Genomic DNA, 22,934 nt, shown 5'->3' on the forward strand with positions numbered 1-22,934 from the left:
ATGTTTGGTGAGGGTGTGAAAAATATTTGTAATTTCTTTTTGATGGGTTATTTTCTCTTAATCTACTAGATTATGTTTGGAGAGTAACTGAGAGAGAGTTATTTTAGAGTGGTTTTGGGGTGGAGTATATGGTGTTTTGTCCAGAAATGGGGGGAGGACCTGATTAGAATCACCACACACAATGATTGTTCCCAATCTATGTGTGTTTACAACTTGTAAGAGATGAGTCAAAAATTTAATTGGCTGTTTATTAGGTGCGTAATACGAGACCACAGTTACTTCTCTGTCCAAAATGTGTCCCGTGAGGATTAGCTATCGCCCTTCTAGATCTTTCATTTCCAATTTAATTGTGATTGGAGTAAAACAATGGAATGCCACAAGAGTTCCACGTTACTTGGTACTGGCCCGAGACAGTGAATACATGTGGATAGTGGAAAGTAGAAAATATCTTTTTTTTTTTTTTTTTTTTTTCAGTCTTTTTCCTTTTATATCGTAAAAAATAAATATTGCAGAGGCAATCAAATACCATCAAAAGAAAGCTCTATTTGTGGGAAGAAAAGGACGCAAATTTCGTTTGGGTACAACATTGCATGACCGCGCAATTACCAGTTAAAGCAGTGCAGTGTGAAATTGTAAAAAGACCTCTGGTCCTTAGGCTGAATATTGGTCCGGGGCTGAAGTGGTTAAGGAGATCTATTTCATACATGTATTCATGTGCTGAGTTTTCTATGTCCTCTACTTTAAGCTCCAGCGCAGCTGTGCGATTTCCCAGTTCTCTGATTTCTTTAGTAAGAGTATTGGTTATTTGTTCTGATGTATGCTTTAAAGCTTTATGTAGCATTTTCTCAAACTGTTATATAAGGCTTTGGGATGCCATAGGTTCTTGTGAAGAATTTTGTGGCAGAAATAGTTCTGTATCAGATTCGTCTGAGGAGATATGCCGTGACAGCTTTGTCTTATTCCTTCGCTCTGAGTTGACTTTGCCTGAGGCTGAAGAGACCGGCGCCAATTTTGCAGCAGACTTTGCCTGAACGCCTCCACTGGGGGGGGGGGGTCGTTTTAAACTTATTCCGTGCTCCCCCAATACCATTCACAATCCTGAATGATTGTCTCACCTCACAAGAGTTTTAGGAAGTATTTTTGTGATTAATATGACGGCGGACTGTCTGTATTCAGCTGTTCTCCCTCTTTGCGGAGCTCTAACAGGACATGTCCGTCACTCTAGACTCTGCGCATGAGCCCCTAAAATAAATTTTTTATCATTTTGTTCACACAAATAGAGCTTTATTTTGGTGGTATTTATTCACAAATCAGTTTATTTTTGTGATATAAGCGAAAAAAGAGCTGAAATGTAAAAATATATATATATATATATATATATATATATATATATATATATATATATATGATTTATGCTTTTTGTTTTAAAAGAAATCCAATAAAATCAAATTTTGTCATAAATTTAAGCCAAAATGTATTTTGTTACATGTCGTAAAAAAAAATCCCGTCAAGTGTAAAATAATTGGTTTGTGTGATCACTGACATATGTACGCAGGTGATCATGTACATATGTGTACAGATGTTCATTGGGACATATGATTTTACTATTACAGGGACCGGTGTTTTTACTGTGTGGGGGCAGTGCTTTGGGGACACTATGTAGGGGACATTGTGTGTTTACACTGTGTGGGGGACACTGGCCCAGTGATCAGTGTGTAAAAAGCAGCTCATACTCGCTGATCACCGGCTGACTGCAGCGACCCCCTCTCCTTTCCTCACTGATAACTTCCGTGTGAGGAGATGAGCCGATCACCTAGCAAGCAGCTCTCTGTTTACATCACATGATTGGACACAGTCGTCATGTGATCAAGAGGGCCAATCACAGAGCCCTTCTGTCGATCGGAGATGCGCCGTGTCTGGATGACATGAGCTCATCAGGATCGCGTTGCTGCGAGGGCACACGCTTTCGCGATCCCCAGCCTTCTGAAGGCCATTCCCGAAGCGCCCACCCAGCCATATATGTGCAGTGGCATGGTGGGATGTGGTTAATCATAATTAGGGATGAGCTTCGTGTTCGAGTCGAACATACGTTCGACTCGAACATCGGCTGTTCGCCCGTTCAGCGAATTCCGAACATTATGGGCCGTTCACGCCAAATTCGTGTGGCGCTCACGACCCACAATGCACTGCGATGGCGCAGTGCATTGCTGGCTCATGATTGGCCAAGCATGCACTGTGACCCCGCATGCTTGGCCAATCACAGCGCTGGTAGCGCGGAGAGCCATGATTGGCCACAGGCAGGATGCCTGTGGCCAATCATAGTTGTAAAAAAGGGAGAGTGGTGTTGCGCTCCTCACAAAATAATATATATATTTTTCTTATAATGAATTAATAAAATATTTAACTATGCTTCAAACTAGCAAACATTTATCAGGGTCATCAATAAAGTGCAAAAGTGCAGATAAAATAATATCCTGAATTAAATGGCATATATGTTAAAAAAGACATAAAATGTTTCTACTGTGCAAAAAAACAAATATAAAATATATATCAAGCATGTGCAATACTGCATAAAAAATATGAAATATAATATAAAGTGTAACTACAAGTGATTCTTAAAACTGTGCAACATACACTAAGAGTGAATGGTTCATAAAGTGACTTATTTTGGCAAAGAGAAAATTAAGTAAATGTAAATAAAAACGAATAATTAAATAAAATACTTTTAACAAACTAAGTGTAACAAGTTTTTAGTGCAATATTGGACGTTAATCCTTGGTCCAATGTGCAACAGTAGTGAAGGTGTGCAAGTGTTTCATAGGAACACTGTGTGCTGCTATCTTGACATTTGGTGATACTGTGCCTTTAAGTGCAAAAAAGGTTGATCCTCAGTGTCACTGACACCCGTGGTTATAATGAATGATTACCTTACTGCTGTAAGGTAAACAGCATGTAGCAGGATATTATAGGGGGAAGGGGTCCCTTCAGATTGATCCTTTCCTAGGCGTTCGTACACTATATGCGTTTAGATGTCTTGGATCACTCAAATCATTAAGGTGCTCAATGTATTAAAAAAGATAAAAAAGGCCCACCATGGTGTAGTACATTGAAAAAGGGTATCTATTTTATTTATATAAGATCATAAAAACTCACATTTTGTTATGTAAACAGAGCGGTGTAAAAACGAGCGCCGAGCTCGTGTCTGGGCATCTATTCCGGTGTCTGATTTGCCTCTGGTCTCCTACGCGTTACGTCACAACACACGTGACTTCGACTGGGGAAGTATACCCTTTTTCAAAATACTACACCATGGTGGGCCTTTTTTATCTTTTTTAATATATTGAGCACCTTAATGATTTGAGTGATCCAAGACATCTAAACGCCCAGTGGAAAGAGAGGAAAAAAGGAAAGGATCATCCCTCCCTCCCCCCCTGGCTTCACTTCATATAGTGCACGAACGCCTAGGACAGGATCGATCTGAAGGGACCTCTTCCCCCTATAATATCCTGCTACATGCTGTTTACCTTACAGCAGTAAGGTAATCATTCATTATAACCACGGGTGTCAGTGACACTGAAGATCAACCTTTTTTGCACTTAAAGGCACAGTATCACCAAATGTCAAGATAGCAGCACACAGTGTTCCTGTGAAACACTTGCACACCTGCACTACTGTTGCACATTGGACCAAGGATTAACGTCCAATATTGCACTAAAAACTTGTTACACTTAGTTTGTTAAAAGTATTTTATTTAATTATTCGTTTTTATTTACATTTACTTAATTTTCTCTTTGCCAAGATAAGTCACTTTATGAACCATTCACTCTTAGTGTATGTTGCACAGTTTTAAGAATCACTTGTAGTTACACTTTATATTATATTTTATATTTTTTATGCAGTATTGCACATGCTTGATATATATTTTATATTTGTTTTTTTTGCACAGTAGAAAAATGTTATGTCTTTTTTAACATATATGCCATTTAATTCAGGATATTATTTCATCTGCACTTTATTGATGACCCTGATAAATGTTTGCTAGTTTGAAGCATAGTTAAATATTTTATTAATTCATTATAAGAAAAATATATATATTATTTTGTGAGGAGCGCAACACCACTCTCCCTTTTTTACAACTATACACAAATTTGGACACGAGTTTGGTCCTTGCGGTGGATGCAGCACCTATCGTTTGAATATACTATAAATTCCTTTTAGCGCAGGAGTACTTACCTTACAACTGTGGCCAATCATAGTTCAGGCTGTGTAGTACACGCCCCACACTATATAAGGCCGCCAGCGCGGCGGCCTTGTGTAGTGTGTTGGCGTCTGAAGCAGTTAGTGGGTGTTCTGTGTACCTTCAACACAGTATACACCGATCGTTATCGGCCGATTTTTCGATCTTGCTCTTCCGTAGTGGTTGTTGTCTGCGTGCCCTGACCGCAGTATACACCGCTATATTCACCTCACCTATATAGCTAGCGATATATCTATCTTTTATAATAGAGCTTGCACTCAGTGTTAGGAGCTTGTGCGTGCTGTCTGCGTGCTCTGTACCCAGTACACACCGCTATATCCACCTACATAGCTCTTCTCTATTTGAGCCATCTGCCATCTGCAGGAGTTATTTGAAGTTGTGTGTGCCACAGCACAGTATACATCTGTATTTACCCTTTATTGCTGGTGTTCTATAATAAAGGCATCTGCAGGAGTTAGTGGGTGTTGTGTGCCTCCAGCACAATATACACCTGTATCTACCCTTTATTGCTGTTCTCTAATAGAGCCATCTGCAGGGCTTAGTGGGTGTTGTGTGCCTCCAGTACAGTATACCCCTTTATCTACCCTTTATTGCTGGTGTTCTATAATAAAGGTATCTGCAGGAGTTAGTGGGTGTTGTGTGCCTCCCAGCACAATATACACCTGTATCTACCCTTTATTGCTGTTCTCTAATAGAGCCATCTGCAGGGCTTAGTGGGTGTTGTGTGCCTCCAGTACAGTATATCCCTTTATCTACCCTTTATTGCTGGTGTTCTATAATAAAGGCATCTGCAGGAGTTAGTGGGTGTTGTGTGCCTCCAGCACAATATACACTACCCAATTGCTGTTTTACCCAACTCCCTTCAGGCCATTACCATGTCTGGAAGGCCAGCAAGGAGAGGCAGACAGGCGTGAGCCGATAAAAGAGGGCAAGCAGGCTCTGTGTCTAGAGACAACAGTGCTGGTCGTGGACGCTGTGCATTGTCATCAGCACGTGGCCATGGGACACGCTTGTCCTTCTTTTCGGCAGCTGGACATGTTGAGCCGCAACATGCCAATGACTTGGTAGAGTGGATGACCAAGCCCTCTTCATCCTCCTCATCCTCTCTCACCCAGTCTCAGGGTACTAGCAAAGCAGCTGCCAACGCATCATCTTCCCTCGTCTTAATGTCATCATCAGTGACTCCTTCCCTAGACCCACCACGTCCTCCTGAGGAGTCTCCTGAACTCTTTGAGCACAGTGTTGGGTACATGCTCCAGGAGGATGGCCAGTGTTTTGTAGGCTCTGATGATGACACTCATCTAGAGGAAGGCAGTAGCGTGAATGCAGAGAGAGGGGATGCTCAAGAAGGACAGCAATCTGGCAGTCATGTTCCACAAGCTGCAGCATACTGCCAGGTTTGCTACAGCGATGAAGAGGGGGGATGATGAGGGCACTGACTCCACATGGGTGCCTGGTAGGAGAGAGGAGGAGGAGGAGGCGGCACATGTCCAACGAGGCAGGATGCCCTCCGGGGGCCAGCTTAGGGGCAGCACACCGACTGAATCACACCGCAGAGCTCCGCCTGTGCAGGGCGCTGCCTCTGCGCGTTATACTATAAGTTCTTTGGTGTGGGCCTTTTTTGAGACGAGTGCATCAGATCGCACCGCTGCTATTTGCAACATATGTCCCAAGCGTATCTCGCGTGGCCAAAACATCAGCCGCTTGGGCACCATATACTTGACCAGACATATGTTGACCTGCCATGCAGCTCGTTGGCAAGCGTACCTCAAAGACCCACACCAAAGAACAAAGCGGACCTCTCCTTGCTCCTCATCAGCTGGCATCTCCAACCCCACTAGACCTTCAGTCCTCTCTGAAACCTGCTCTGAGAGGAATGAAGGTGTAGAATTAGGTGTGTCACAGCCAAGTGCTTCCATGCACTCTGCTAGCAGTACACCCACGTCCGATTATAGCAGGCAAATGTCCCTGCCCCAGCTGCTGGAGCGGCGAAAGAAGTTCACTCCCAGCCATCCACATGCCCAGCGGTTGAATGCTAGCTTGGCTAAATTGCTAGCACTTCAACTGCTGCCTTTTCAGTTGGTAGGCTCGGCCCCCTTTCGTAAGTTTGTACAATGTGCGGTTCCTCAGTGGCAGGTCCCCAAACGCCACTTTTTCTCACGGAAGGCGATTCCGGATCTCTACCGGCATGTGGAAGGCAATGTCCTTGCCTCGCTGGACAGGGCGGTCAGCGGTAAGGTGCATATTACCGCTGACTCATGGTCCAGCAGGCATAAACAGGGACGTTACCTGTCTTTCACGGCCCATTGGGTCACTCTTCTGGCAGCTGGGAAGGATGCAGGACAAGGTGCAGTAGTGTTGGAGGTTGTTCCGCCACCACGCCTCCAAAATGCTACTATTGGTTGTGACACACCTCTCTCCTCCACCCTCTCTTCTTCTTCCTCCATGGCCTCTTCCAGTGTTCTCTCCTCAGAACCAGCGGTGCTCCGTAGGCGTTCCAGGGGCTACGCAAGTACGCAGGCAAAAGGATGCCGTGCCGTGCTTGCGCTGGTTTGTTTGGGGGACAGGAGCCACACTGGGGCGGATGTTTTGTCAGCTCTGCAGGGGCAGGCCGAGAGGTGGTTGACGCCATGCCAGCTTAAGCCAGGAATGGTGGTTTGTGACAATGGCACCAACCTCCTCTCCGCCCTTCGACAGGGACAACTGACCCATGTGCCCTGTGTAGCTCACGTCCTTAACCTGATGGTGCAGCGGTTCTTGGGCAGGTACCTGGGCTTACAGGATGTCCTGAAGCGGGCCAGGAAAGTCTGTGTGCATTTCCGCCAATCATTTAATGCCTGTGCTCGGCTGGCTGAGCTCCAAAAGGAGTTGAACCTGCCCAAGAACCACCTTATATGTGACATGCCCACCAGGTGGAACTCAACGCAGAGGGCCATCAATGAGTACTTGTGCGACTACGGCACCAGGACAGGGTCAGGGGAGCTTGGTTTTTTTCTCACCACGCCAGTGGGGCATGATCAGGGATGCATGCACTGTCCTGTCACCGTTTGAGGAGGCCACAAGGATGGTGAGCAGTGACAGTGCATGCATCAGTGACACTGTACCTCTTGTCCACCTCTTTGAGCATACGCTGCATGGAATAATGGACAGGGCACTTGAGGCAGAACAGAGGCAGGAAGAGGAGGACTTCCTTGCCTCTCAAGGCCCCCTTTATCCAGACAGTGTTCCTGCTGTGCCACCCATCACACAGGAAGAGGAGGAGGAGGATGATTGTGTCAGCATGGAGGTGGAGGCTGGCACTCAGCAGCAGCAGCAGTCTTGTAGGGATGATTTACAGTCCCAAGAAACCCGTGGACTTGTACGTGGCTGGGAGGAGGTAGCTGCGGATCATGTTGTCCTTAGTGACCCAGAGGACTCCGGACCGAATGCCTCAGCTAACCTACGCTGCATGGCCTCCCTGATCCTGCAAAGCCTGCGGAAGGATCCTCATATTCTTCGGATCAAGGAGAGGGACCATTACTGGCTGGCCACTCTCCTTGATCCACGGTACAAGGGTAAGGTTGCCGACCTTATCTTGCCATCGCAGAGGGAGCAGAGGATGAGACATCTCCAGGAGGCCTTGCAGAAAGGTCTGTGCAACGCGTTCCCAGAGACTGGGAGGTTACAAACTCCTGGTCCTGGACAACGTGTTGCTGAGGCATCGGTCAGAAGGAGCGGTGGAGAAGGTGGCCGTCTGACTGATGCTTTCAGACAATTTTTTAGTCCGCAGCCCCAAGGTATGATCGGTTCCAGCAACCATCGCCAGCGTCTGATTTACATGGTGCAGGAATACCTAGGGGCAAGGTCAGACTTGGACACCTTTCCCACCGAAAATCCTCTGGCTTACTGGGTCTTGAGGATGGATCACTGGCCAGAGCTTGCACGGTATGCAATTGAGCTACTGGCCTGTCCTGCATCCAGCGTTCTTTCGGAACGCACCTTCAGTGCTGCTGGTGGCTTTGTAACTGATCACAGGGTGCGCCTGTCCACCTAATCAGTTGATCGACTGACCTTCATCAAGATGAATCAGTCTTGGATAACCCACAGCTACCAAGCACCTGAAGCTGATGTAACCGAATAATTTTTTTTGAGATATCACATCCCTTCAAGACTGCCTATGCTGATGCTGAGTGACTGTCCTGTTATGTTGATTGTCTATCCTCTTCCTCCTCCGCTGATATGTTGGAAGAACATTTCTGGTTCTGGGTGATGCCATCAGCCCAATTTTTCTGCCCCTGTGTAACCACTTGAGATCCGCGCTATAGTCAAATGACGGCTACAGCGCGGATATCAATTTCCGGGACTACGTCTATTGACGTCGTCCCCTTTAAGAGCTCCCCGTGCGCTTCAGGGAGCGCGCATCGGGGAAAATCTGTGTTGGCCGTGTCCCCTGGACACAGCCAATTGCAGATCGCTGTAAACGACCAATCACAGCGGCCGTTTACAGCGCGATCGCCGCCTCCAATGGGTGATGATCTCAAATGTAAACAAATGAGATCATCACCCATTGCCGAATGTGTCTCCTCACACAGCGATAGCGTGTGAGGAGACTGATAGAGTGAGTGAGTGTTCTCTACTACTGTAAACTTGCCAGTGCCAATATAAACCCTGCCAGTGCCCAGATCTACCCTGCCAGTGCCCAGATCTACCCCACCTGTGCCCAGATCTACCCCACCTGTGCCCAGATCTACCCCACCTGTGCCCACCTGTGCACTGCCAGTGCCCACCTGTGCACCGCCAGTGCTCCATCTGTGCACCACCAGTGCCCGCCAGTGCCCATCTGTGCACCGCCAGTGCCCGCCAGTGCCAATTGGTGCCCATCTGTACCAATCGGTGCCCATCTGTGCCTCAGCAGTGCCCATCTGTGCCGCCTCAGCAGTGCCCATCTGTGCCCATCTGCTGCCTTATCAGTGCACATCCGTGCAATAAATCAGTGCACATCTGTGCCGACCCATCAGTACCCATCTGTGCCGACTCAGCAGTGCCCATCTGTGCCGACTCAGCAGTGCCCATCTGCTGCCTCAGCAGTGCCCATCTGCCGTCTCAGCAGTGCCCATCTGCCGCCTCATCAGTGCACATCCGTGCAATAAATCATTACACATCTGTGCCGACTCAGCAGTGCCCATCTGTGCCGACTCAGCAGTGCCCATCTGTGCCGACTCAGCAGTGCCCATCTGTGCCGCCTCAGCAGTGACCATCTGCCGCCTCAGCAGTGCTCATCTGCCGCCTCATCAGTGCACATCCGTGCAATAAATCTGCACATCTGTGCAATAAATCAGTGCACATCTTTGCCGACCCATCAGTGCCCATCTGTGCCACCTCAAAAGCGCCCATCTGTGCCACCTCAAAAGCGCCCATCTGTGCCACCTCATCAGTGCTCATCAGTGCTACCATGACTAAACGTGTCTTTTCCGCTGAGGTGGCGTACCAAATTATTTCCACGGCCGACGAGAGCAACGGGGAGCTCTCTTCAGATTCCTTTTCGGATTCTGAAGCCGACGTAAATTATGAGCCAGTCCTCAGCAGTGAAACACTGACTGAATCCGAGGAGGAAGATATCCGGCCCATCAAGCGAAGGCGTTCTAGTGAGGCAGTGCCGTTTACCAGCACCGCAGTGCCGTCCACCAGCACCGCAGTGCCGTCCACCAGCACCGCAATGCCATCCACCAGCACCGCAGTGCCCCAGCAAGAAAGGCCAAGTACCAGTGGGGTGTCATCTCAGCCCCAAAGGGTTAGGAGCCATGCTGGCCTTCCCTATGCCCTTCAGAACCCCTTGTGGCTTCCTCCTAATTCAGGAGAGGCCAATGTTCCCCCTTTCACCGCCCAGCCAGGAGTCCAGGTGGACACGGAGAATTTTAGGCCTATAGATTTTTTCAATTTAATTTTTACGGAGGACAGGTTGGCGTCAATTGTGGCCCAGTGCAACCTGTATGCACAACAATTTATTTTTCAAAATCCGACCTCCTATTATGCCCGTCCCTACGAATGGAGAGACCTAACGGTGGAGGAGTTCAAGCTTTTTTTAGGCCTCACATTTAATATGGGACTCAACAAAAAAAAAATCTATTAGGTAACTACTGGTCAACCCACCCCCTCCACCACTCACCGCTCTTCTCCGCGGTATCAGATGATCCTGAGGTTCTTACATTTCAGTGACAATTCCCAGTGCCTTCCACGAAATGATCCAAATTATGACCGGCTTTACAAAATTCGACCAATACTAAATTATTTTTCAGAAATATTCCCCAAATTGTTTCCCCCGGACCAACATATATGTGTGGATGAGTCCCTTATTAAATTTAGTGGCAGGCTTAGAATGAAGCAATTTATGCCTAGCAAAAGGGCCCGCTATGGGGTGAAGGTCTACAAATTATGTGACCGAGCCACAGGGTACACATATTCATTCAAGGTGTACGAAGGGAAGGACACCCAGCTACAGCCCCCTAATTGTCCGGACTACTTGGGATCCAGCGGAAAAATTGTTTGGGACCTCATATACCCCCTACTGGATAAAGGCTACCACCTCTATGTAGATAACTTCTACACATCTCTGCCCCTGTTCCACAACCTTCACCGGAAGAAGACGCCAGCATGTGGCACTGTAAAAAAGAATCGGAAGGGCTTTCCTCAAAGTCTGGTGAACAAGAAGCTGCGGAAAGGAGAAACCGCAAGTCTGAGAAACGAGGAGGTTCTGGCAGTGAAGTGGAGGGACAGAAGGGATGTATACATGTTATCTTCTATCCACAACGATACCTTTGTGGTAATCCCCAGAAGGAATGGCCCCGTAAAGAAACCCAAATGCATTTCCGAATATAATTTGTTCATGGGAGGAGTCGACTTCAACGACCAAATGATGGAACCATATCTTGCCACAAGACGGATATACCTTTGGTACAAAAAAGTAGCAATTTATTTTTTTCAATTGGTCATTTACAATTCCTATGTCATTTACTGCAACTCCACCCAAAACCCCAAACGTTTCTTTGGCTACCAGGAGGAAGTTTTCACTGCCCTTATTTTCCCAAACGGCCCACCAGAAAATATCAGATCAGATGTTGTTAGTCGACTCTCCGAGCGCCACATTCCCGATAAAATCCCCCCCAAACCAACAGGCAAAAGACGCCAAAAAAGATGTAAGGTGTGTACCAGAGCAGGAGTCAGAAGAGACACATCTTATTATTGTGCACAATGTCCTTCCCAACCAGGCCTCTGTATAGGCGACTGTTTTCAGCGTTACCATATTTCAATAAATGTTTAGTGAAGTATGGTAAACATAATCCTCAGTTCCTGCCTTCATACACCTTCACACCCCTTATGCCACTGCCTGCTCTGTAACTGACCCTGGCTTGTTATTTGACCACTCTTATGCCTGCCGATTCTGTACATACCGCTGCCTGATCTGGAACTGACCCTGGACTGTTATTCGACCATGCTTCTGCCTAACGATTCTGTACATATCTCTGCCTGATCTGGAACTGACCTTGGACTGTTTGACCACGATATTTGCCTGCCTCTTGGACTGATCTTGTATTCTGCAACTGGACTAGTGGGATTCAACACGGGGTCTCCAGGGGCTCCAGTATAGTTTTTCTGGAAGAAGAAAACAATTTTCTTTGTTTTCTTATTCCTAGATTAGGGTCTGGAGACTCGGAGGCTTCAAAGAGATTTGGCAGGGAGAAGCCTCTACCCCTATCCCCATTCTGTCCTGAACGAGGCTCTACTTCGGTCTGCTGCCTGTAGGACTTACTGCCATCATGCCGCACTGACCACACCACAAGGACCTGCCTACTACCAGGACCAATATTTTTGGCACTGCTGACATCCCTGCACTGACCCTGGACTGTAATATGGACAGTATCCCTGCCTGCTGCCTAAAAAACTGTGTTCGCTGTTGCTGACCAAGTCCCTGCCTTCTGCCTGGACCAGTGATATCCTCCTGTGGACAACTGCGCTTCTAAAACCACAAGTAATCTTTTCTTTACCCTTTGCTCAGCATAATGTATTTGGGGGTGTAATTCTTGGTATGTGCAGGCTATGTGTCCCTGGAACGCCGACGGTGTTTCTTGCATGTTGCGCCTCTGCATGTGGTCAGGCTGTGTAAAAGTCTCACACATGTGGTATCGTTATACTCAGGAGTAGAACGTATTTTGGGGTGTTATTTTTGCTATGTAAATGCTATGCGTTGGAAATATCTTATAAACGGACAACTTTGTGTAAAAAAAAATGCGTTTTCATTTTTTTCCACATTTTCCGAAAACTTCTGGAAAAAAATGAACCATTGAAAAGACTCATTATGCCTCATAGATTATACGTTGGGGTGTTAACGTTCCAAAATGGGGTCATTTTCTGGACGTTTCCATTGCCCTGGTGTTCCAGGGCCTTCAAAACTGTAATAGGTGGTTGAGAAATGAAATGTGTAATTTATGCTCCTAGAATGCCTGAAGGTGCTACTTCAAAATTAGGCCTCTGTATGTGGTCAGGCTGTGCGAAAGTCTCACACATGTGGTATCGTTATACTCAGGAGGAGTAGGAGAATGTATTTTGGGGTGTTATTTGTGGTATGCACATTCCGTGTGGGAGAAATAAGCTATTACAATGAAAATTTTGTGGGGAAAAAAAAAAAATTCGTAATTTTGCAAAGAATTGTGGGAAAAAATGACAACTTAAAATAACTAACCATGCCTCTTACTAAATACATTGGAATGTCTACTTTCCAAAAAGGGGTCATTTGGGGGGGCATTTGTACTTTCCTGGGTTGTTAGGGTCTCAAGAATGGAGATAGGCCTTAGTACATCAGATGTGATCTTTTTTTGCAAATCTTTATGATTTGCACCATAGCTTGTAGACTCTATAAATTTCACACAGATCATATAATATGCAAAAATTTGGGTTATTTTTACCAAAGATGTGTAGTAGTATAAATTGTGGCCAAAATTTATGAAGAAAAATTGCTAATTTGCTAAATTTTGTCACAGAAACGAAGAAAAATTCATTTTTTTTCTAAATTTTCTGTCTTTTTTCATTTATAGCGCAGAAAATAAAAAACCGAGAGGTAATCAAATACCACCAAAAGAAAGCTCTATTGGTATGAAAAAAAGGACAAAAAAATCATTTGGTTACAGTGTTGCATGACTGAGTAATTGTCATTTAAAATGTGAGAGCACTGAAAGCTGAAAATTGGTCTGGGACTGAGGGGGGTTTAAGTGCCCAGTAAGCAAGTGGTTAACAGGGGAGTTTAATTACAATTTTTGATGCAATGCTTTGCAGCAGGGCTAATTTCTGCAATAAAACTACAGTATATGGGAGAGGTTGCAGTGTCGTGGCACCAGTGCCTAAGGCCCAATTTTTCTGCCCCTGTTTAACAGGGGCATTTAATTACAATTTTTGATATAATATTTCACAGGAGGTCCCATTCATGTGCCCACCCAGAGTAACTGTGAGGACTTATAGTGTTGTGGCACCACAACCACCAAAGGTAAATTTTTCTACCACTGTTCAACAATGGCATGTAATTACAATTCTTGATATAATCGTTTACAGCAGGGCGCTCCAGCGCCCACCAAGAGTCACTTTGAGGGCTTACAATGTTGTGGCAAAACCAACACCTTGTTCCGCCGTTTCTGCAGAGCATATAGGGCAGGCCCCTACTTTCAAACATCCAACTTACAAACATCTCCTACTTGCAAACGGAAGGAGACAACAGCAAGTGAGATGAAAAAAGATGTACGACAAAACAAATTATACAGGGGTGATAACCCTTCCCTATGTTTTCCAAAAAGCTTAAAAATAGTTTTTTGGACTGGAGGTATACTTTAAAAATGTACCAGTTGAAAATTACAAACAGATTCAACTTAACACAACAAACCTACACAGTCCCTGTCTTGTTTGCACCGCCTGTATACTGCTGTTCTAAGTATATAGGGCCTGGGGGCCACACGCATTTCCTTTTTTTAATATGGGTACGGGGTTCCCCTTAATATGCGTACAAGACCCAAAGGGGCTGGTAATGAGCAGGGAGGGCTACCCATGCCATTTTTCTCAATGATTTTCAACCATATTGCAGGAACCAGATATAACATTAAAACCGCAAGCAGTTTTAAATGATGTTATTTCCGTTTAATGTCATTTTGTGCAGGGACTGTTCTAAACACGGGAAACACGTGGCACTTCACAGGCATACTACAGACACCCCCCAGGCACGATATTTAAAGGAATATTTCACTTTTTTTTTTCACTTTAATCGTCATTAAAATCAGTGCTCCCGCCAAAACGGCCATTTTTAAAAACATTTTAGGCATTGACCCATGTCCCCTGGCAGGAGCCAGGTCCCCAAACCCTTTTTAGGACAGTATCTTGCATATTAGCCGTTAAAATTAGCACTTTTCATTTCGAACGTTCGAGTCCCATAGACTTCAATGGGGTTCTAAAGTTCATACGAATTTGGGGTCCGTTCGAAAGTTCTAGTGCGAACCGAACCGGGGGGTGTTTGGCTCATCCCTAATCATAATAATACATTGATTTGGAATAAGACAATATTGTTCCTATTGGCTCTAATTTAACCTTCTTAGTCATACAGTAAAGCACATAGGATCTTTAGTCTTCACCACTACTATATGCAGCTACCTTTAGGTGATTGGTAACTGGCAAAAAAATGGGACATTTCCTAAATAAACCATTCCACTCCCAGCTAGCCCCATTTGTTTGCTAGTGTCCTGAGTCGGTGGGTCTCTTCTCATCACTGAAATAAGCGTACCTTCTTCCTGTGGACACTGCATCATATTGGTCTGCATGGTTGTTGTTCCAGAAGGAAGCCTCTTCTAAAGATGATGCACAGGCCCACAAACAGTTTGAAGACAAGCAGACTAAGGACATGGAAATTAAATAATGGTGTTTTTCCAGTTTTGCAATTTTTAATGACACTATAATAAAAACATACATAAAAAAAGTAGGTTGCATTAGCTGACATCACATATACACTTTCATATGAATGAAACTGAGCAAATACAATGTTCAGCAGGAGAAGGGGCTGGCAAGTGACTTTTTTACTTTTCAACTTTATACTATGCAAGTAGCGCTGTCCCAGGGTCCCAGCGCTGCCTGGCACCCCAAGTGGGTGGCTCCTGGGGCGGACCACCCGATCCCCACCCCCGTTGGTAAAACATAGTATCAGGGTAAACCATGCAGGCACTGTTTGTCCTCTGTTTTCAGAGGAAAAAAGTGCATGTTATACACTGATAAATACAGTAATTTTCTAGCAAAAAATAATGATTTTAACTTGAAACCAACAAATGTTAGAAAAAGGTTTAGGCTTTAAGTGGTTAAACTTCACTCATTTACACACTGACGTTCATTCCTTTGATCTAAAGGACAAAAGGTTCCAATGTTTATAGTTTGTTCAGCGGCTGAGGAATGTTGTTAAACTTGGCAGACTGCCTGTTTTTTTTTGGGGTTTTTTTGACAGCTGTCGGCTTCAGCAGAGAATTCTCTGCATAGAAATAATCGGGAAAATGCTTTGTCAAGATCACAAGGGGGAAAAAAAATCACGATAGCGAATTCTTAACAATGAATCGTGGTATTGGCAGTGGGCCAGTACACTGATCAGTCATCCGCTGTGTCCAGCGCAGCCCATTCCGGGAGGACAACGTATGATGTCCACCCGGAACAACAAAGGTTCCGGCCAACCATCATTTGACAATAGACTGGGTGGGAAGTGGTTAAGGTAAAAAACCTTCTGTTGCAGAGGGTCCCACCCCCAGCCCTTTAGCTCACATGAGCCCGATCTTGATCCAGTGATGTGCATGAGAGCAGTGGCTCTGTCCCTCTTCACTGACCATGGGCTTCCACTGCTATCAGTCAAACCTTATGATGCTGGGTGCTAGCCATGCTGTCTGTGTCAATAGGCAGGGCAACTCGGGAGTGAGCCTGCACGAGTGCCCCCATTATAAAGCGGCTTTATTGGGGGGCATGCAGGGGACCCCAAAAAAGTGGATTCATTGCACAGAGCAGGTAAGTATAATATATTTACTATTTTAAAAAACGGAACCTTTACAATCACTTTAACTGTTATTTAACCACTTAAGGACCAGGCCTCTTTTTCAGACTTGGTGTTTACATGTTTAAAACAGGTTTTTTTTGCTAGAAAATTACTTAGAACCCCCAAACATTTTATATTGTTTTTTTTCTAACACCCTAGAGAATAAAATGGCGGTCATTGAAATACTTTTTTTCACACCGTATTTGCGGAGCGGTCTTACAAGCGCACTTTTTTTGGAAAAAATTCACTTTTTTGAATAAAAAAATAAGACAACAGTAAAATTAGCCCAATTTTTTTTATATTGTGAAAGATAATGATACGCCGAGTAAATTGATACCCAACATGTCACGCTTCAAAATTGCGCCCGCTCGTGGAATGGCGTCAAACTTTTAGCCTCAAAAATCTCCATAAGCGACATTTAAAAAATTCTACAGGTTGCATTTTTTGCGTTACAGAGGAGGTTTAGGCCTAGAATTATTGCTCTCGCTCTACCGATCGCGGCGATACCTCACATGTGTGGTTTGACCACCGTTTTCATATGCGGACGCTACTTACGTATGCGCTCGCTTCTGTGCGCAAGCTCGTCGTGACGGGGTGTTTTTTTTTAAATTTCTTTTTTTTTTCTTATTTATTTTAATTGATTTTATTTATTTTTACACTGTTTAAAGAAAAAAAAAAAATGGATCACTTTTATTCCTATTACAAGGAATGTAAACATCCCTTGTAATAGAAAAAAGCATGACAGGTCCTCTTAAATATGAGATCTGGGGTCAAAAAGTCCTCAGATCTCATATTTGGGCTAAAATGCAAAAAAAAAAAAAAAAAAAAAGAAAGAAAATCTGACACTTAAAAAAAATATACCTTTAAGAGGTATGGGCGGAAGTGACGTTTTGAAGTCGCTTCCGCCCTCCTATGGTATAGAGACGAGTGGGGGCCATCTTAGCCTCACTTGTCTCTATGCCCAGCAGATGAAAGGACCCGATCGCCTCCGCCGCTACCGACGGCTCCGGTAAGCGGCGGGAGGGCGACGGGAGGGGGGGTGGCACCTCTCCCGCCGCCGATAGCGGTGATCTCGCGGCGAATCTGCCGCGAAGACCACCGTTCTCGTACAGCCGACCGCCGCCTGAAGAGATGGATATCTCGGTTGTGGCAGCAGCTGCTGCCGTTACCGAGATATCCCTCTTCAAAAATAGGACGTACATCGTCGTGCGGCGGTCGGCAAGTGGTTAAGCCATGAAGAAGGGAGTGGGGCCCATCTTCCCAAAAGTGCTCCATTGTTATTGTTTAATAAACATTTTAAACAAACTCTCAAGTGAGGCGACACTTTTTATTAGGCATTCTCATAAAGATAATTCAGTGTAAAAATTATCCTCCAAAATATTTTTATTAATTAAAAAGGAGCCTACCTTCGTTTTATAATTTTTTTTTCTTTAAAGCAAGTGTTTGCTTAATTTGACAGCTCAAATGGTATAAGTAGCTTTATGTACTTTATTTGTGAAATACAAAAAATATAATAGTTTACCACTTCTTAGTGTTATTTTAACCACTTCCATGGCTTTTACTTTCAGTGATCTAGAGAAATCAGTGGAGAAGATCAAGAAGGATATTGCACACAACCACAAGCTGATCTCGGTACAGGAATTGGAGGAGAAAGCTGTGGTGCTGAAGCAGCTTGGAGAGACTCTGACTGATCTCAAAGGTAAATAACAACATATTTAATTAAATAGGAACCTAGTAATAGACAACTGCCCCATATATTGCCGTTTTCAGTGGTGGATCAAGTGCACCATATTTTTAGTTGAGGCCTACTTTCCTCAGTAATTCTTCTTATAGCGCTCAGTTGACTTTAAGACAGGTGAGAGGGCCTCTGCAGCTTTCCATCATACAAATAACACAGAAGGGTGGGGCTAGATGTGCTGCAGAACCACCACCAGGACCAAAACCTGTGAACAGACCTAAACTTCGTGTGAACTTTAGAACCCTATTAAAGTCTATGGGACTCGAACGTTCAAAATCAAAAGTGATCATTTTAAAGGCTAATATGCAAGTTATTGTCCTAAAAAGTGTTTGGGGGTCTGGGTCCTGCCCAGGGGACATGTATCAATGCAAAAAAAAGTTTTAAAAACTGAAGTTTTTTCAGGAGCAGTGGTTTTAATAATGCTTAAAGTAAAACAATAAAAGTGTAATATTCCTTTAAATTTCGTACCTGGGGGGTGTGTATAGTATGCCTGTAAAGGGGCGCATGTTTCCCGTGCTTAGAACTATCCCTGCACAAAGTGTCATTTCTGCAGGAAGAAAAGTCATTTAAAATCACTTGCGGCTCCCTGTAATACAGAGAACTGTCATTGAAAGCCATTGATAAAAAAAAAAAAAAGCTTGGGGTTCCCCCCAAATTCAATTACCAGGCCCTTCAGGTCTGGTATGGAAATTAGGGGAACCCCGTGTCAAATTTAATAAAAAAATGACATGCGGTTCCCCCAAATATCGATACCAGACCCTTCAGGTCTGGTATGGATTTTAAGAGGAGCTCCACGTCAGATTAAAAAAAAATTGCGTAGAGTTCCCCCAAAAAATCCATACCAGACCCTTTATCCGAGCACACAACCTGGCAGGCCACAGGAAAAGAGGGGGACGAGAGAGTGCCCCCCTCCTGAACCCTGGCCGTTGGTTGTGGGGGTTTGCGGGCATGGGGCTTATCAGAATCTGGAAGCCCCCTTTAACAAGGGGACCCCCAGATCCTGGCCCCCCGCCCTGTTTGAAATGGTAAGGGGGAACAAAAGTACCCCTACCATTTCACAAAGAGAGTGTAAAAAATTGTTAAACACACAGACACCGTTGGGAAAAGTCCTTTATTAAAAATAAAGAAAAAATGTAAAAAAGATTCCAGAGATGGCTGATCTCTTCGGGGGTCCAGCGATGGGTGATCTCTCCCGATGGTCCAGCGCAGCGCATCCTGTCTCCACCGGAGACACTGTGGGAATCCCGGCAGCCTGACAGGTTTTAGCTGAGGAGGAAGGGGCCATCTGTCACCTGACCCGCCCCCCTCTGACGCAAGGGGAAACCCAGGCTTCCCCAGTGATGTACGGGTGATCCCACCCCCCTCTGATGTAATGCAGGTTTCCGTTACAGGGAACCCCTGAAGGGTCTGGTATGGATATTTGGGGGGAACCCCACGTCATTTTTTTTATTTGACGTGGGGTTCCCCTTAATATCCATACCAGACCTGAAGGGCCTGGTAATTGAATTTGGGGGGAACCCCGTGCTTTTTTTTTTTTTTTTTTTATCAACGGGTTTCAATGACTGTTCTCTGTATTACTGGGAGCCGACAATTCATTATAGCCGCAAGTGCTTTTAAATGACTTTTTTTCCTGCAGAAATTACACTTTGTGCAGGGACAGTTCTAGGCACGGGAAACATGCGCCCCTTTACAGGCATACTATACATGCGCCCCAGGTACAAAATTGAAAGGAATATTACACTTTTATTGTTTCACTGTAAGCATTATTAAAATCACTGCTCCCAAAAAAAAACTCCAGTTTTTAAAAGTTTTTTTTTGCATGGATACATGTCCCCGTCCCCTGGGGCAGGACCGAGGTCCCCAAACACTTTTTATGACAATAACTTGCATATAAGCCTTTAAAATTAGCACTTTAGATTTCTCCCATAGACTTTTACAGGGTGTTCCGTGGCTTTTCGAATTTTCCGCGAACACCCCAAATTGTACGCTGTTCGGCGAACAGGCAGTCTTCAAGTCAAACTCATGTTCATCCCTACTTCCTAGTATGGGCTCTCCAGCTGTTGTTGAATTTCTAGCTCCAGCACTATACACTCTGTTAAATATTGTGTATACAGTGCTTCCCTTAAATAATCATTAGACTGTCGAAATCAAAATAACTGCCCCAGCTTTATGATATTTCTTAGCATTAGACCCCAGTACAAAATACCATATACTGTATGCAAAAAATGACTTTACATTACATTGCAAATCTTATGGTTATGTCAATATTGTGACAATAAAACTAGCCAGTTTGCTCAGTTTGCAAATATTGTTTGTATCATTCCAGAAAAATGGCATACCTCACCACTAGGGGGTATACGTGAATCCTTTTTCCAGATGAAGATTTTGATATGTACTCTTCGATTATACACCCTGTTATATAATCTTGATTTACCGACATTCCAAGACTACTTCTAACATGCCAAATGGCTTTATTAAGCAGACAGTAAAAATCCATAAATGTCTGATATAAAAAAACAAAAAAAAAACAAAAACAATGTTGTGCCTTCCAACACTATCCATGAACCTACTAACAAAGTGAGGTTCTTGCATTTTACATAGTTACATAGTCAGGTTGAAGGAAGTAAAAAAAAACAAAAAAAAAAAAACTTAAAAAGCTTGGTCCAATTTTCTTCAGCATGGGAAAATTGAATTTGTTTCTGATCTCCCTGAAATCAATCAGATATTCCCTTGCTCAACAATCTATGGTGTTATTATCTTTAAAATATCTAGCTATATTTTGTGCATTTAGGAATGTATCCAGCTAATTGTTTTTTTTAACACTCTACTGAACTATGTGCAATTTACTGAGCTAACAACTGAACATATAAAACTCTCCACAGCAGAGCTTCTACACTGGAAAAAAATGAAGCATGATGGGCCAGGGTTTAATGAGGGCTGGCCTGGGATGTTATTCTTACATTTGCCTGAGTCCATCTTATGTAACCAGTTGCATATATCCTAATTGTTTAGAATGATTTACAATTCCTATATCTATCACAATAACAAAAAGGCATTTTGTTTCCTCAGGTGTTGTTGCTTAGTGCACTTGCAAAGACCAAAAAATTTGATGAGCTCAGCAGTTCAAAAAAACTGTTATAATGTATTATAAATATTTTCTTACTGTCACGTCTGTGACATCTGTCAGGTCACCTGAGTCCAGGTGACAGATGCACCCCGTTGGGGTCTGGAGTGCACTGCAAGCTAGTGGACCCTATGGCTGACTGCTGCGGATGGAGCTCTATGATATACAGGAGAGCAGGTACTCTGTAGAACCTACAAAGAGGACACTGGGAGCTAAAGCATGAGATTTCCCAGGGCACAGAATCTAAGAGCAATCGAGTGTTTACCAGAAGCCCCCAGTAGTTGGGATGGATTTAGCTGCAGTCTGGCTCTAGGTCTCGACCCCTAGGGCCTACCAGCTCACGCTCATGGTAGACTACAGGGAGTTTGAGTGGAAGCAGCAGACTGCAACAATACGCAGGTAAGGATAGTCAGGAGATAGCCAAAGGTCGGGGTAACAAGCAGGTAAGGATAGTCAAGAACAAGCCAAGATCGGTAACTGGAATCAGACGTAGAAGACACAGCAAGTCGCACACAAAAGCTAAACACACAATATTGATCAGCAGGCTGGCTTGCAGTGCACAGTTTAATATATAGTTCCCTGCTAGGGGGTATACAACTTTAGGCAGTTTACTCAATCATAGGAAATTACACAGACATCAGTGCAAAAGATTTAACATAGGCATAATGGGATAAAGTGCAAATATGCTATCAAGTCAGGGCAAGCGCATGTAATCAATTATTAGAAATCTTTGGGGCACAGCATATCAATGGACAACTGAAGGTGATATAATCAGCACTGGGATAGGGTTAGCGGGCTAGCCAAACATCTACCCCAAATTTTGTGAAAGGTTTTGTTCCTTTTTATGAGTTCAAAAGTCAGTTTATAAAGTGGGATAGAGTCATTAATATGTTTTTTTTTATCCAGAAGGATTTTAGAGGAGTCTGTGCACCCTTCCAGGACATTAGAATAGTTTTTTTGGCATAAAAATTGAGTATGCGGAGCAGTCTCTTGGCATTGGACGATATGGGTAAATCACCAAAGAAGCTTAAAAGGCAATTCTTGGGGTAGAGTACATTTGGGAGTGCCAACGCCAGTGAGGTGAAAGCACCCACTTCTTTCCAGAAATCCTGGACCATTGGGCACTCCCAAAAGCAACGAAGAAAGTCGGCCTCCTGGCCACAGCCACGAAAACAGGGAGCTGAGGGCAAGAGACCCATCTTGTGCAGTCTGGCCGGGGTGAGGTGGGTCTGATGAAAAATCTTAATCTGAATGATGCGGTCCCTGGAGGCAATAAGAGGTTTTATATGTATCACTGAATTCTGCCCAGTCTTCGTCCATCAAAGACATGTCCAGAGATGTCCATTTTGCTTGTGCCTTATGAAACCTGGGGTTGAAGTCAGACATTAAGGCTGCATAGTAGGTGGAAACTAATTTAGTGGGGTCTGGGTGCCTGAGTAGTTTTTCCAATGGGGGCAAGTCAGTGGGGCCAGCCAGGGAGCCAAACCGTGCGTAGATCGCATGCCTGAGCTGGTAGTAGTAGAATAGGTACCATCTTGGTAAATCAAAGTCTAAACGTAGCTGGTAGTAGGTTTTAAAACCCTGGGCATTGTACAGGTGGCGGAGATATTTAACCCCCTTGGAGTACCATCGATTGGGGTCCGAGAGGGAAAACAATTCCTGAAGATTAGGGTTGAACCACAGGGGGTTGTTTAGAGACTTTAGACAGGTATTTTTGGTTATCTTTGTGACAATATAGTGG

At 44.4% G+C, this 22,934-nt stretch overlaps 1 protein-coding gene across 11 annotated transcripts in view; it reads left to right on the forward strand.

The window, feature by feature from the left end:
- Positions 1-22,934, forward strand: part of SRCIN1 (SRC kinase signaling inhibitor 1) — a 942,827-nt gene that overhangs the window by 819,838 nt on the left and 100,055 nt on the right. For all 11 annotated transcript variants that reach the window (XM_077459382.1, XM_077459389.1, XM_077459385.1 and 8 more), the window contains one exon: positions 17,900-18,030. In XM_077459382.1, the coding sequence (XP_077315508.1) occupies positions 17,900-18,030 (131 nt within the window). The remainder of the gene's footprint in view (positions 1-17,899; positions 18,031-22,934) is intronic.

Source organism: Lithobates pipiens, unplaced genomic scaffold (assembly GCF_037356315.1).
Source record: "Lithobates pipiens isolate NorthernLeopardFrog02 unplaced genomic scaffold, aLitPip1_a1.2 Scaffold_28, whole genome shotgun sequence".
Taxonomy (NCBI): Eukaryota; Metazoa; Chordata; class Amphibia; order Anura; family Ranidae; genus Lithobates; species Lithobates pipiens.